At 35.5% G+C, this 14,931-nt stretch overlaps 1 protein-coding gene across 2 annotated transcripts; it reads left to right on the top strand.

Moving 5' to 3' along the window:
* Positions 1 to 92: 92 nt before the first annotated feature.
* On the top strand, positions 93 to 13,678 carry Scsalpha1 (Succinyl-coenzyme A synthetase alpha subunit 1). Of its 2 annotated transcripts, none has more exons than XM_022083477.2 (7): positions 93 to 251; positions 748 to 968; positions 4,035 to 4,256; positions 6,399 to 6,503; positions 8,387 to 8,566; positions 9,246 to 9,380; positions 9,942 to 13,678. In XM_022083477.2, the coding sequence occupies exons 1-7, from the start codon at positions 215 to 217 to the stop codon at positions 10,020 to 10,022; spliced, it is 981 nt and encodes a 326-aa protein (XP_021939169.1). In that variant the 5' UTR covers positions 93 to 214; the 3' UTR covers positions 10,023 to 13,678. The 2 variants fall into 2 exon arrangements, with proteins under 2 accessions (XP_021939169.1, XP_021939170.1); XM_022083478.2 differs by lacking the exons at positions 93 to 251; positions 748 to 968 and adding exons at positions 2,393 to 2,568; positions 2,695 to 2,915.
* The last annotated feature ends 1,253 nt before the right edge of the window (positions 13,679 to 14,931 follow it).

Below are 14,931 nucleotides of genomic sequence, written 5' to 3'. Positions count from 1 at the left end.
TGATAATATGATTGGTCATCAGAGAATATTCAATTGTACAAAGAATATAAATATAAACAGGGTCCGGAAACGAGTATATACTTATGGCACTCGTAGCTGTAGTTGGCCTCTGAAATAACGGAGGCTATGACTTCTGCCCGAGCATAAGCGAAATCAACCGAACACGGAGCAGTCGAACACACCCGAGTGATTTGTGCTTTGACCCATCAACGCAATGGCGGCGACAGTTAGGATATTTTATAGACTGGGAGGTAAATGTATACACGACGACGATACAGCATTCCTAATTTCCGAATTTGACTTTTGTTTTTGTGTACTTGTCAGTGTAGCACATTCAATAGAGGTTATTAATATTCATGTGCGTTTGCAGATGTAACCTATTTTCAGATTTGTCCAGTCCTTATACAATATAAAAATACGATTTGTTTCGTTATATGCTGTTTTATTGTGTTATATATAAGTAGTGACCTTTGCGTGCAATTATAGACAGAAGGATAGGTGTAGGTATATCCCATGCTTCCTAGGAAGCTGGTTATAGGTAGTATCTGATTTAATATATGAGTATAGGACTGTCTGTGTGCATATTTACATTTTTTATTTAAATAGCTAGTCAACATGGAAATGACCTTTGATGTAAGGGACAAACTTCAAGTATCACCATTTAGATTTTTTTAATATGTGAAATTCACATCTGTTACATTTTATGTTATATTTTTATAAATGGATGCGTTTAATTATATTTTTCAGGACCAAAATTTAATAATATTCGAACAAATTACACAGCTACTCGTGCTAATCTTAAACTTAGCTCAGCTACCAAAGTTATATGTCAAGGATTCACAGGTAAACAAGGAACTTTTCATAGTAAGCAAGCTATTGAATATGGAACAAAAGTTGTTGGAGGTGTGTCACCAGGAAAAGGCGGAAAAACTCATCTCAATTTACCAGTATTTAATACAGTGAAAGAGGTAAATATTACAAGTAATTTTGCATCATTTTAAGAATGTATTATCTTACAGTGTGGCTCATTTTTTAGAATAAAAACGTTTATTAAATTGGGAAGCAGCAAGTGTTAACACTACATAAAAATATTAATAGAATGTGAGAGCATAATTAATTTTTTGGTTTTAATTTATCAGTTTACACTTTTTTGACGTAAATATGTCTATACGGAAGGGTCATTCGGCAAAAAAGTGAAAGGAAAACCTGCAAGGAATATGTGTAAGATCCCTATCAACAAATCGACAACAATGGTTACCTAGGGAATGTAGTGTTTACTTGGCATTGTTGTTACCTAGGAAACGCCATCTGTTTACTCGGCATTGTTACCTAGGAAACGTTACATTACATTACAGAGACATCAGCTTTTATATGAACTAGAGCAGAGAGCTCCTCGGGGGGGTCGGTCAAGTTTGTAAAATGCAACCAACCTTGTGTAAGAAACTAAACTAACCCCCCCCCCCCACCCAATGGTGGGTTAAAACACTTGACCAACCCTCCCTTTGGGGAGGGGGAGGTTGGTCAAGTGATTATAAAGCAACCCCCCCCCCCGGGGGGGGGGGTTAGTTTAGTGGCTCATTCAAGTGTTTTAACCCTTGAGTAAGAAACTAAACATTGGTCAAGTTTTTAAAATGCAACCCCCCCCCCCAGAGGGGGGTTGGTCAACTGTTTAAAAAGCAACCAACCCCCCCTTCGGAGCCCCTCGGTGGGGTTGGTCAAGTTTGTAAAACGCAACCAACCTTGGATAAGAAACTAAACTAATGGAGGGTTAAAACACTTGACTTCTGGGGGGTTGGTCAAGTGTTTAAAAAGCAACCACCCCCCTTCGGGGGGGTTAGTTTAGTGTCTTATTCAAGTGTTTTAACCCTTGAGTAATAAATTAAACTACCCCCCAAATGGGGGTTAAAACATTTGACCAACCCCCCTTCGGGGGGGTTGCATTTTAAAATCTTGAGTAAGAAACTAAACTAACCCCCCCCCCCCTGAATGGAGGGTTAAAACACTTGACCAACCCCCCTTCGGGGGGGTTAGTTTAGTGTCTCATTCAAGTGTTTTAACCCTTGAGTAAGAAACTAAACATTTCTTAAATAGTCTTATGTCGCTGTTCGGAGGCGATGTGCTTCTGCTGGAGCAGTGATCATGCGACTGGCTTGGTAGTTGTTGATCTCGTTGTTGTGAAGCGTTATTTATTTACTCGGCTTTGTTGTGTTGTACTCGACATTGTTGGGTTCCGCAACAATACCGAGTATAAACAAATATAATGTGACATTGTTGATGATGTCATTTTTTGACATACATACATACATAATATAATAAAACATACCTAAGAAACTAATTGTTACATCATCTGTTTACTTGGCATTGTTGTGTTATTACATTACTGCCATCAACAATCCGGTTTCGTTATTGCGGAAAGAGCTGAGCTGTGAATCGCTTGTAGAAGAAGTGCGTCGTAGACTAGATAATTTTGTGCTGGTAAAAAGGTGCAGTTGAACACACCCAAGTGATTTGTGCTTTGATCCATCAACGGAATGGCGGCAACAGTTAGGATGTTTTATAGGCTGGGAGGTAAATGTATACACCATGACGATACAGCATTCCTAATTTCCGAATTTGACTTTTGTTTTTGTGTACTTGTCAGTGTAGCACATTCAGTAGAGGTTATAAATGGATGCGTTTAATTATATTTTTCAGGGCCAAAATTTAATAATATTCGAACAAATTACACAGCTACTCGTGCTAATCTGAAAGTTAGCTCAGCTACCAAAGTTATAAGTCAAGGATTCACAGGTAAACAGGGAACTTTTCATAGTAAGCAAGCTATTGAATATGGAACAAAAGTTGTCGGAGGTGTGTCACCAGGAAAAGGCGGAAAAACTCATCTCAATTTACCAGTATTTAATACAGTGAAAGAGGTAAATATTACAACTAATTTTGCATCATTTTAAGAATTTATTGTCTTACAGTGTGGCTCATTTTTGGTGTAAATACGTCTATACGGAAGGGTCATTCGGCAAAAAAGTGAAAGGAAAACGTGTAAGGAAATCGTGGAACGAAAATGTGTAAGATCCGTATCAAAAAATCGACAACAATGATTACCTATGGAACGTCGTGTTTACTCGGCATTGTTGTTACCTAGGAAAACGTGTAAGATCCATATCAACAATGCAAATAATGGACCGACAATAATGGTCAGCCTGCGTGCATTGTTATATTACCTAGGAAACGTCATCTGTTTACTCGGCATTGTTGTGTTACATTACTACTACTACTACTATGGCGTAACAGCCCAAAATCGAGCCCTAGCCTCCTCTATCTACTTCCTCCAATTCTCTCTATCCAACGCTATCCTTCTCCAAGCTGCTGTTCCAAGGAGATTTCTGGAGTCAGTCGTCACTGCATCCAGCCATCTACCTTTAGGTCTTCCCACTGGCGTCAACAATTAGCTTTCTTTATTGAGGAAAGAGCTGAGCTGTGAATCACTTGTAGAAGATGTGCGTCATAGTCTATATAATTTTGACATTACATTCGGCTACCTTCCTTTCATTGTAGTTATTGCGTAAATATAATTTAAATACAGAGACGTATTTACGTCAGATTCTCCGGAACCGTGGTTCCACTGTCAATTTTTAGAATAAAAACGTTATATAATTGCGAAGCACAGTTTGTAAAACGCAACCAACCTTGTGTAAGAAACTAAACTAAACCCCCCCCCCCCCCCGAATGGAGGGTTAAAACACTTGACCAACCCCCCTGGGGGGTTTGTTGTGTTTTAAAATCTTAAGTAACACACTAAACTAACCCCCCCGAATGGGGGGTTAAAACATTCAGCTACCACAGACCCATCTTAAGCGTAACTAATTCAAGTTAAATAAGCAATGTCTTAATCAAACTTTACTCAATTGTAAAGCATGTATAAAGGAAATATTTAGAATAAAGCCAATATATAAACTTCCTTTCCGTATAGACGTATTTACGTCAAATTCATCGGAACCGTGGTTCCACTGACAACTTTTTCATTTGATTGTGTGTAGGCAAAAGCTGCTACAGGAGCAGATGCCACTGTTATCTATGTACCACCGCCAGGTGCAGCAAAAGCTATTATTGAAGCTATTGAGGCTGAAATGCCATTAATAGTCTGTATCACAGAAGGAGTTCCACAACATGATATGGTAAAGGTGAAGCAACTTCTGCTGAAACAGTCTAAATCTCGTCTTGTTGGACCCAACTGCCCAGGTGTCATTGCCCCTGAACAGGTAATGAACTTCTGTTAGTAGACTTCAGCAATTAATATGCATTTTACAAAAACACTCTTTGCTGTATCATATTCAGTGTTACATGTACCTTTTAGTGATATCTGAGAAATAAGTCACTTTCTACAGATGCATAGGCATGTATACCAAAATATGGATACTTAGTGTGACACCTGAAGTTACAGACTTGCAGCGAGAACATTAATTATCAAAATACTGATGAATATGTTGCAATAGATGATCATATGGAATCTAAGCATGTTTTCATATTTTTAATTATAGCAATCATAATTTAATGATAAATTTAATTAAATCAAATGAAGATATTACATGAATGCAGAGTTATTTAGTTAATACTGACTTGGTGTTTGACAGTCCATATCATAGTTTGCAGTTAAAAGACATTCTCATTTGCATATTAGTTCATTTGCTGCACAGAAATTCACATCTTATCAGCTTACCAGCTTGTAAGTAGCAGGAGAATATCACCTTTGCAAATTCACAGAGGTAAGAGGGCTTAATTGTTATGCTTCAAATCAAGAGATTTAAAATGTGACATCTGTGGATGTTAATACAAAATACATTTATATTTCTATTCAAAGTATATCACTACAGACAAATGTTAAAATGCAGCAGGACAGCTGTCAATTTTCCCAGTGAAGGTGGTGGTAAATTATTAGCTAATTAGCATAGTAATGATGCTACAATTTTATTTACACTAAGAAGACATTCTGACAAGAAGTTATGGTGCATATTTTTATTTGGATGCTGAAATCTGTATAGGTAGGTAGTATAAATTACAGATTAGAGGCATAAGTTAATTTAAAAAGGGCCAACCTGGAACTATCTTGGTAAATGAGAATAGTTATGTGCTTATAAATTCACACAGTATTTTGAAGCTGTGGGAAAACTAATGAGGTATTAAAGTCTGCATGGGGTTAATTATGAAATTTATATTGCTTATCCATTCCTGCCTTAGTCAACTTTTAATGAAGGTGGAATTTATACCCATAACTGAATAGAATAATGATGATAAAACAAAGAAGGGTGAGATGGATGAGGGGGAGATTAGCATTCATAGGAGAGATAAGATTGCATATAAATTTTTGTCAGAAAACATTGTGGGAGGATGGTGTTAAAATGGGCCTTTGAGAAATAGGGTGTGGTAAGGTAGGATGTAATGGTCCAAAGGTGTGCTTTTGTGAACATGGTAATGAACAGTGACACCATAAAGCTAGGAAATTTTACCAGCTGAGTAACCGTCAGCTTTTTGAGAAAGGTCCTGCGCTGTGTAGTTGTGTTATCATTTCAGTTTTGTTGGTATTTATTATATGATCCTGCTACAAGTGAATACAGCTTGTTGTGAGTTTCCATCAAGGAAATGGATATTGTCCCTATCTAGAAATGAGTATAGTTGGCAGTCATACTAGCTTACAGCTTTTGAACTTGAGCTTGTGTTTGGCCATGTACCAGACTTGATTTCAACTTTAACAGAATGTCAATGTTAAGAAAGTTTTTAATTGGCAATTACGGATAATTGTTGTTCAAGGTTGACATTCTTTCCAGTTGGAACCACATTCCGTATTGCATAACCACAGAGGCAATTGGATGAGTTCATGTCAGTCAGCACACTGGAATGCATAACTAATAGAATGCCATAGTGCAGTATTCAAAGCACGAGTGACTGGGAACTTGCAGGAATTCATTATTCTGTAACTGACAGAAACTGAAGGTGTACATATGGCAAATTATATAAGAAAAATATAAGAAACTTAATTTTATAGTTGTCAATGTGAGTGTTTGGGAAGTGTGATTTGATTTTATCATTGCATCTAGGCTGTATATTACCTTTGTTCACCAGTCAGACATTGTGCTTGGTCCTCAAGCAAACCTCTTGCAATTCCTGATATGTACTATAGTATGTCACACATGTGACAAACATTCTGGCATCTTCTCTGCCTAATAACAATGAACCAAGTGTTTAGAAAACTTAACATGTCTTTTTATGCTTTCCTGTCTTGTCCAATGAAATTATTCCTATTCAGCATCTGCCACGAACACATTTTGGTCCAGTGGCATTACAGTATTTTGATATAATTTCTATAACACATTCTTCCAGATATTTTTGACATGTTCTGTTTCCAGTGTAAGATTGGAATTATGCCTGGCCACATTCATCAGCGTGGGGTTATAGGTGTTGTTTCTCGATCAGGAACCCTGACATACGAGGCTGTGCACCAAACTACACAGGTGGGAGTCATTTGCATCACTTTTCAGTCTTCTGTGTATGAAGCTTGTTTGTTACTTGTTCAGGGAATAACACATAACTATCCAGCTGAGAAAGAAGGTGACAAGTACTTGTTAGCATACTGTCTAACCAAATTGCAGACCTAATAATTTGAATAAGTGGCAGTTAATGTGGCAATAATCAGTTTTTCGAAGTCACAATATGAAATGTATCATATTATAGAACTGCTCATTTTTCTTTTGAAAGATGTAATAAAGGATAGTCCAGTGAGAATGTCAATATCGTTTCTGTACTGTCTACAATTTCATTAGCGTAAATAACATTCTCTTTCCTGGAGTAAAAATCAGTGAAAGTTGTTCTTACAGCAAAAACTATATGACATTATTGCTTCATAAGATACTTCTCAAAATAAATTTCTTTTCAGTTACTGCTTGTCTGGGTATTTGACAGAAATAATTATAAATTACCCATATAAATAAAACTACACTGTATAGTTATGGCTACAACGAACACTTCCCTTAAAATAAACAAATGTTAAAACTAACTTGCAGCTGTTTGCTGCTTCATGATACATCGCAAAGTGATGAAGAGGTCAAAACTGTATAGGCCTACTGAATGAAATTTAGCAATCAATACTAAGGCTTTACTGTTCACTGTTATTACATACATTGAAAGCAAATTTTATATACACCTGAAAGTTGCATAAATTAACAAATAAAGCAAATCTGATTTCAGTACAGTCTAACTATAATTAAGACTTACTATTGGGATCATGTTAAATCAATAAAATATAGTCTGTTGTAAAATAATTTGAATTGATAATTTTTTGTAAAATTCTCCGGTATAAGTTATCAAAATGTGTATCCACTATCAAGTTCTTTCATTCATGAGGACAGACAGATGCAGATAAAGTACTTTTAATTCATGTATATGAACAGATGGAAGAGAGATTTCAATAAGCATGCTACAGGATTTTCAATGTGCCCAAAAACATTTCATTAAGAGCAGTGAAAGCACTGCCTCTTAAATCAGCATTGTAGATAGAACTGTTTTCAGGACACCCAGCAGTTGCATGTCAAATCTTACTACCCCTCTTGATTCAGAGATAATATTTTCCTCTGACATTGCTTAACTTTTGTCATCTCATGAATGGCTAACATTTTTGGCAACCTTATAGTGACAGGTTGTTACATTCAAACCTGCATAAGTTTTAAAATTTTAAGTATGTTTCACTGTTATTTTTCTGCTGAATTTTTCATTTACTCCATAGGAATATATTGACTGTAGGAAGTTCCATCTGTATGCACAGTGAGCAGGTTGTCATATTTTGTGTAGAGAAATCAATCGAAAACAAAGTTTTTATTCCTCTTGGCGCAGTGTTACATGGAACTCAATTCTAGAAGAGGAAACATACAGCAGTCTAGAGCCATTCCAGATTTCCTTGTCCATGTCAATCCTGTACATTTTAAATTTTTACATATCAGCAGTATATTCCCCAAGACATGAAATGGCCCAGATTTACTGGAAAACAAGATGGGTGAACACAGCCATCAGTTTCAGGCACTTAATAACACATTCAGTTACATCACACTACATTACACGTAACACTACACTAAATACCTTTCAACACAAACAAGCCGTTAGTGAATTAATAAAATGCAGCAAGAACTTCCATAAAGAAATTCAAAAAGATGGACTGTATGAATTCCACATTTAAACATGCTGTAAGAATGAATTTGTAGTGCGCAGATTCTTCAATGAAATGTCAAATATGCAGTGATACTAAAAACTGTATGCGTTGAAATGAAACTTAGCATAAATGAACTTTACAATATGACCAAATATTTTTTTTAAATTTTTCTTTAAGTGGCATGTATGCTTTCAGGTGGGATTGGGCCAGACAATCTGTTTTGGAATTGGTGGTGATCCTTTTAATGGAACTGATTTCATTGACTGCTTGGAAGTATTCCTCAATGATCCAGAAACCAGAGGTATTATTTTGATTGGAGAGATTGGAGGAATGGCTGAAGAGAAAGCTTCTGAATTCTTGCTGCAACACAACTCGGTCAGTAAAACTATATGAAGGTGGTGATTTTGTTAAAATTAGATTCTTCTACATGTTTGAAACAAACTCTAAAATCAGTCATTCATGCTACCAACAGTCAACTCTAGATGTAACTCTTTTAGGTCCTCAGAATTACAAATGTCATTCAGTTTCATAAAGTATTTTACTATCAGTTATCCTTACATTATGTTTGTATAGCGAGGGCTCCAGAATTTTAGAATTTGTTTTGTATTTGGAAGGTCCCAGGTCTTGTCCTGGAGATTGTTTTGTTTTCTCCCCATTTCCTTCAGGCACATGCTGGGATAGTACTAAATACTAAGATGTTGATTTTCTTCCACTTTATCATTCATGGTTCTCCAGTTTGATTCTGTATGGCCTATGCAGTTGAGAATATGTCATTAATGTATTTTAAGTGACTAGTAAGTAGCTTAAGTTGATGCCATGAGCACTACTACTAATTGATGATCGCAAATACTACATCTTCATATTCCTTATATTGAGACAAGATACAATGACCTATAGTGATGTCTCCATTTAAATATGTCAGGTTTTTACTTGGTTTTCTCAGTTACATGTTCAGGTCCACTCTGTGTCACAGAAAAATAAATAAAACATGAATACATTTGTGTAGGAAGGATATAGCATAATATATTTTAATGTTTTGTATCTTACTTTCCAGGGAGACAAGGCCAAACCAGTTGTATCATTCATTGCTGGACTGACTGCACCTCCAGGCCGAAGAATGGGTCATGCTGGAGCTATTATTTCAGGTGGAAAGGGTGGTGCACAAGACAAGATTAATGCATTGGAAAAGGTTTGTTACTGATTTGCTTCAGTATTAGGTCATTTCGACTGTGAGTGTGAGAGACTGTGCCATAGGTGAGGCAGATTGTTGCCACCATCTGATAGCACTGGGCCAGGTTCACATCCAGGTCATTCTTTTGTGGTGGATAAAGTGGCACTGTTCTCAAGAGTTCTTTGGTTTACCTGTCAGTATCATTCCATATTCATGTGTGTACCATTTGGGGGATGGACAGTAACAACGTAACACAGTAAACTACACGATAAGGATGTAATAATTTATTTACCCAAGGCAATAAACGATGAATGGGCAAAAGATATGTTGCATCAGAAAATGTGCGTATCCTACATGGAAGTCCACAAGAGACCATTTGGGAGACTTATATTAAATTAATCTGGATCTCATGTTTAGTTTGTGAATGTGTAGAATAACACAGGATAGATACGAGTGATAAGTTTTTGTGGTCATGATGAACTTTCACGTTCTATATAAAGAGGAACTGTCGGTGCTCGGGGAAAATCTTGCTCTGTGGAGTGAGGGATAGAATTAACTTTGTTTTATTACTTTTTTTAGGCTGGAGTAATTGTCACCAAAAGTCCAGCCCAAATGGGTACAGAACTTCTGAAAGAGATGAGACGACGAGGTCTAGCCTAAATACACAGCAGTTGCATTAATAACTGCATTAAAATGTTAGATGTTTCTATACATAAAGTTGATGTATAACCTTAAAATTTTGCATACCGTGTAGTGTATTAGAATATAAAGTAAGCAAACCAACAACTATTAACACTATAAAATGACACCATTTGCCATGCGCGTTTCGACCTCAAGTGGCATCAGGGAAATTAATACATTTAGCTGAATGGTTCAAACTGAGTTCAGAATTAAAAATGAAAAGGGTATTATTTGACAAAATATTCGAAGTGACACTGCACTAGATGCTGTTATTCACAGGAGTAGAACTTGCACTTAGCTATTGATCCGGTTGTTCGGTGGCCATAGCTGGTCTCGGCGAGCTATAGTTGCATCGTCTGTACCTGTGAACTCCAGAACCGTGGGTGAGAGGTTCTGCAGTTCACAGGTACAGACGACGCAACTATAGCAACTCCTGTGTCACTTCGAATATTTTGTCAAATACCCTTTTCATTTTTAATTCTGAACCCAGTTTGAACCATTTGGCTAAATGTATTAATTTCCCTGATGCCATTGATGATGACCTCTTGAGGTCAAAATGTGTATGGCAATAGTGTCTTTTTATAGTGTTAATAGTTGTTGGTTTGCTTACTTTATATTGATGTATAACACTGGATTGTCAGTGCTTCATGAGTGTTTAAGCGCATTTCCCAGCTCATTCACCAGAAGTAATGAAGAGTGTTTGATTTTTCCTGCCACAGATGAAGTTATATGAAGATGGATTGGTCAGGATATGATTAAATGTATTCTACAGTGTTTTCCCTCTAAAGTTTTGGAAATGTATTCAAGAAACTGTGTTAAATTATATTGTCCGTGTTGAAGTATTTTGTGTTTTAGAGTTTTAAGTAAGATATTGAATTTTCCTTCTCCATATTATGTGATGTCTGAGCTCTGCTGCTGGAAATAAATACAGAGTTGTGCATTAGTTACATTATCAAGGTCAGTTTACTTTCTTAATATGAAAAAAATGAGAAAACAAAATATTATATAAACACCGATGGTTACAAAAATTATTGACTTTTTTTTCTTCTTTCTTCTGGTAACTTACCACTGAACTTTGTCAGTGTTTAATGTTTCAAGTTCTTGACATATCACATTCTTCATTTGATGGATATTACACCATTTCTTGCAGTATGAACAATAGCAAGGTGAGTGAAGGGACCATGGAGGTCACTCTATTTACCATGATGCCCAATCTCCAAGAAAATTTTGCATGGAGAAGTAACACAAGTGTTCCCACAACAGTGTAGTTACCTTGATGCAGATCACCTTACATAAATATAAATCATGGCTTTGTTCAAACTCGCATATCACTGTGGTTTTCAGAAACTGCAATGGTCAATTAAAATGGCAAACTATCCCATCATGCTAAATCCTGGTCCATTTTATGGATCCAAGAATATTAAGTTAATGTCATATATGGTGATGCAAGTCGTCACTCCAGTGCACACATTTAATTTACTCCTTGACTGTAGCTCCCCCCCGCCCCCATTTATGACAAATTCTGAAGTGATTACAACTCGTCATATCAGAAGCTAATACCAATGACTTCATCTCTTACTTCGGTGAAAAGCTTGTACAACAATTTCCATGGCTTTCCCACTTATTACACCCTGGTGTACCACTTAATTAGTTTCTTCAAACTGCTGTGTTTGTGAATTGCTTGCTTTTTGGTGGTTATATATTTGGAAACTTCATATAAGCTGTAATCACTTGCACCAGAATTCTTATTTGTTATATTATGCCAGAGCAAAATACAGCATTATCATCTAGTATTCTATTCATTAGGTAGTATGGGGGGGAAAATAGTATAATCAATATGCAATTGTATGAAATTTATAGAGGAAAGTGTCAAAAACTGAAAAATATCAATGTTTTGTAATATCTTGGTAAAGTGACTTATGCACTAGCTTTTATGGAAGACAGATTTGGACACAAAATTGAGAAAACAAATGGAGGGAACTGAACTTTAAGATAATGGGGTTGAATACCAAATAAGAGAAAATCTTAAATTCAAGAAAAAATAGGGAGACATTACTGGTGTCATTGTCCTAATTTAGAAACATGTTGAATTACCAATTCTGCCATTGCAGACAAATCTTATCATTTAACCTGCAAGATGCCTTAATTTTTGCATTTTGTACACTGTGGTGCTATGTATACAATTTTTATTCCATTCCTCAAATTATGTGCATTAATAATGGCGGTCCCTAACCAAGTAATGGAATTTGGACTAAGTTCAGAACTACTCTTCACATAAAATGTACTGTGTTATGAAAAGAACAACAAATGTTCTAAAATGCCTGCTTATATTCTATCAGTTTTCAGATGGTTCATAGACCACAGAAAAGAAATTTGATTTGAACACTGTTCATTTGGCATTTGAAGAAGTGTAGAGAATAAGGAGAAGCTATATGAAGACTGACATATATAGTAATGCTTTATATTATTGTATAATTAAGCCTGTATGGTTTTCATTCGAATCATGTTCTTGTATTATGTATAGATATGAACATGATAAACCCTACAAATAACTTAGAAGACTCTAGGCTATAAATATAATTGTTTATTTTGTATGAAGATATTCTTGAAAAGTTCAGTTAGAAGGAAATATATCAAAATGCTCAGTTTGTACCATTGCTAAAAGAACTTCACAGTAAGCAAAATATAAGTTCTTACAACATGCAGAATGAGAAGACAAGAATGTGACAGAATCTTGAGCCTCCTGTCAGATTTTAATGCATTCTTGCATCCATGTGAGTTCTTCCTTGTATAAATTATATCCTGATTTGCAGAGTACATAACCATTCACTTCAAAGTATATGAACTTTTATAATCTTGAGATACAAACACCACTGTCTTTGAAGAGTCTCTGTCCTGGAATAAACAAATCTGCTACATTACACCTGTGAATTGCCAAAAGTGTGCTTGTGTTCAGAAAACAAACTTGCGACTATGAGAAAAGACAAACTATATGCTTTACTCAGTTTTATAGTTTCTATACTCCATATTTTGCAAACTTTTTATGCTAAAGGATTTTTGTTTCTGAGTTACAAAATATAAAAAAAACTCATATTTGAAACAAGTATTTCCAAAAAATTAGTATATTCATTCACAGAAAAGAAGAATGTAGATCAGAAACTCTATAAACAAGAACACAATACTTGTGTCCTGTCTTCTAACAAACATCTTAGTGAACTCATTAATTTCAAAATACTTCTGTCATTTTCTGTATCGGGATTAGTTACATATACCTTTCTTCCATTAATTACTGGTGCAGCAGTAACTCTATCGAGGACAAATCAGTTACAGTCCAGACAATACGTGTTAATATTCTAAGATACATCATACCTCTTCCCTGGAGGAAGATTGAAGTTGAAGTTTTTAAATCTGGCATAACAATGCATCACATTTCATTCAATTTAGAGAAGTAAAACTCAAACATGCAGGATTATTTGTAATGTTTAATGTGCGTATATAAACTACACACATTACAGTAAAAGTTATTAGCCAATGTACTATGAATTCAGTTCACAAGCCCCATAAAACTGTTTTTTGTCATGTACTGAGCTCTTACAACTATTTTTTAAATAAAATTAATGTTTACTCACTACTAATTTTGTGCAGTCATATTATACAGTAAAAACATTGGCTATTTCAACAGGGAGTAATATCCACAATTTCCCCATGACACACACATCAGAGAATAACAGATCATAGAAACCTAAATGCAATAATCAGTTAATTTAAAAAAGTGCAATCAAACATAAGAACAGATAAAGTGTGAAGTCACACCAATCAGGGTTATGAAATTTACACAAAATCACTGCCTCAAAAAAAATATAATTAGGACAGCCCTATTGTAATTATTGGGTCCTGAGGTAGAACTCAGGCTTTGACCACCCATGAATTTGGGATTCTATTGTTTTGGTTGAAATTCATCAACACCTGCACATGTAGTAAGAAGCTTCTGGCAAGAGTCAGTAACCATTCCTAGACTTTAACTGTTGAAAATGCTGCATTACTCTCACATTATCCACATTTATCTAAAACTTGTAATCAGTTTACATTCATCCAACATTAAGAATTTAACATAGCAAGTTACAGTAGAGTAATGGAATCATTTACATTGGTGTGGTATCTAATAGTATTTGTGCTGGAGAGTTATTACAATGGCCAATCAGTAAAATAAATCCACTTCACAGTGATGAAGCCAAATAATACATAATTTTAAAACTATGCTGAGACTTCTATACTTACCTTAGCTTCTTGACTGTATATCTATGGCCTTAATAATCCTGATCAAACTTGTCTCCAAACCACCATACGGCATAACCCATATCCCACTGACGAGAATCTCATTGCTCAAGTAAGAACCTAAATTACATTCATCAAATCTTTCGCACCTTCTTACCTTAAATGACTGCCGAGGCAAGAACTGCACAACACAATGAAAGTGATCTCCTGTGGCTATGACCACATATAAATGGTCACCCAACCTCTGGCCTGACAGATGACTACAAATGACACCAAGGGCCCACTAGAGCTACATGTGGCACCCAACTAACATGAGGTGTATGTTACTGACATACAATGTGTAAGAAAGAAAGAAAGAAAGAAAGAATACTGAATTTCCCTTCACATATTTCTTATTTGGTGGTTTTAATTATTTGTATGTTTTGTTAATTTTATGAGTTTTTTCTGAATTTCGTTGGTTTTTGATTATCTGTACTCTTTTGTTAATTTTATGATAATAAATAACTGAATTCAATTAAATAATTCTAGTAATTCATGCATGTAACAATATTGTTATAGTATCATGGTGGTGACCAATTCAAAACCTACCTACAACACTACAAAGTATAACACT

Source organism: Zootermopsis nevadensis, unplaced genomic scaffold, assembly GCF_977971745.1.
Source record: "Zootermopsis nevadensis isolate Lab colony 2312 unplaced genomic scaffold, Znev_1.0 Znev_ptg000008l, whole genome shotgun sequence".
Taxonomy (NCBI): Eukaryota; Metazoa; Arthropoda; class Insecta; order Blattodea; family Termopsidae; genus Zootermopsis; species Zootermopsis nevadensis.
The sequence above is the reverse complement of the archived record's forward strand: the minus strand, read 5'-3'. Positions and strand labels throughout refer to the sequence as shown.

Coding starts and splice junctions, on each gene's coding strand:
- Scsalpha1 (XM_022083477.2), top strand. CDS start 215: ATGGCGGCGACAGTTAGGATATTTTATAGACTGGGAG. Junction 6,504..8,386: donor CTGTGCACCAAACTACACAG/GTGGGAGTCATT, acceptor GTATGCTTTCAG/GTGGGATTGGGCCAGACAAT. Junction 8,567..9,245: donor TCTTGCTGCAACACAACTCG/GTCAGTAAAACT, acceptor CTTACTTTCCAG/GGAGACAAGGCCAAACCAGT.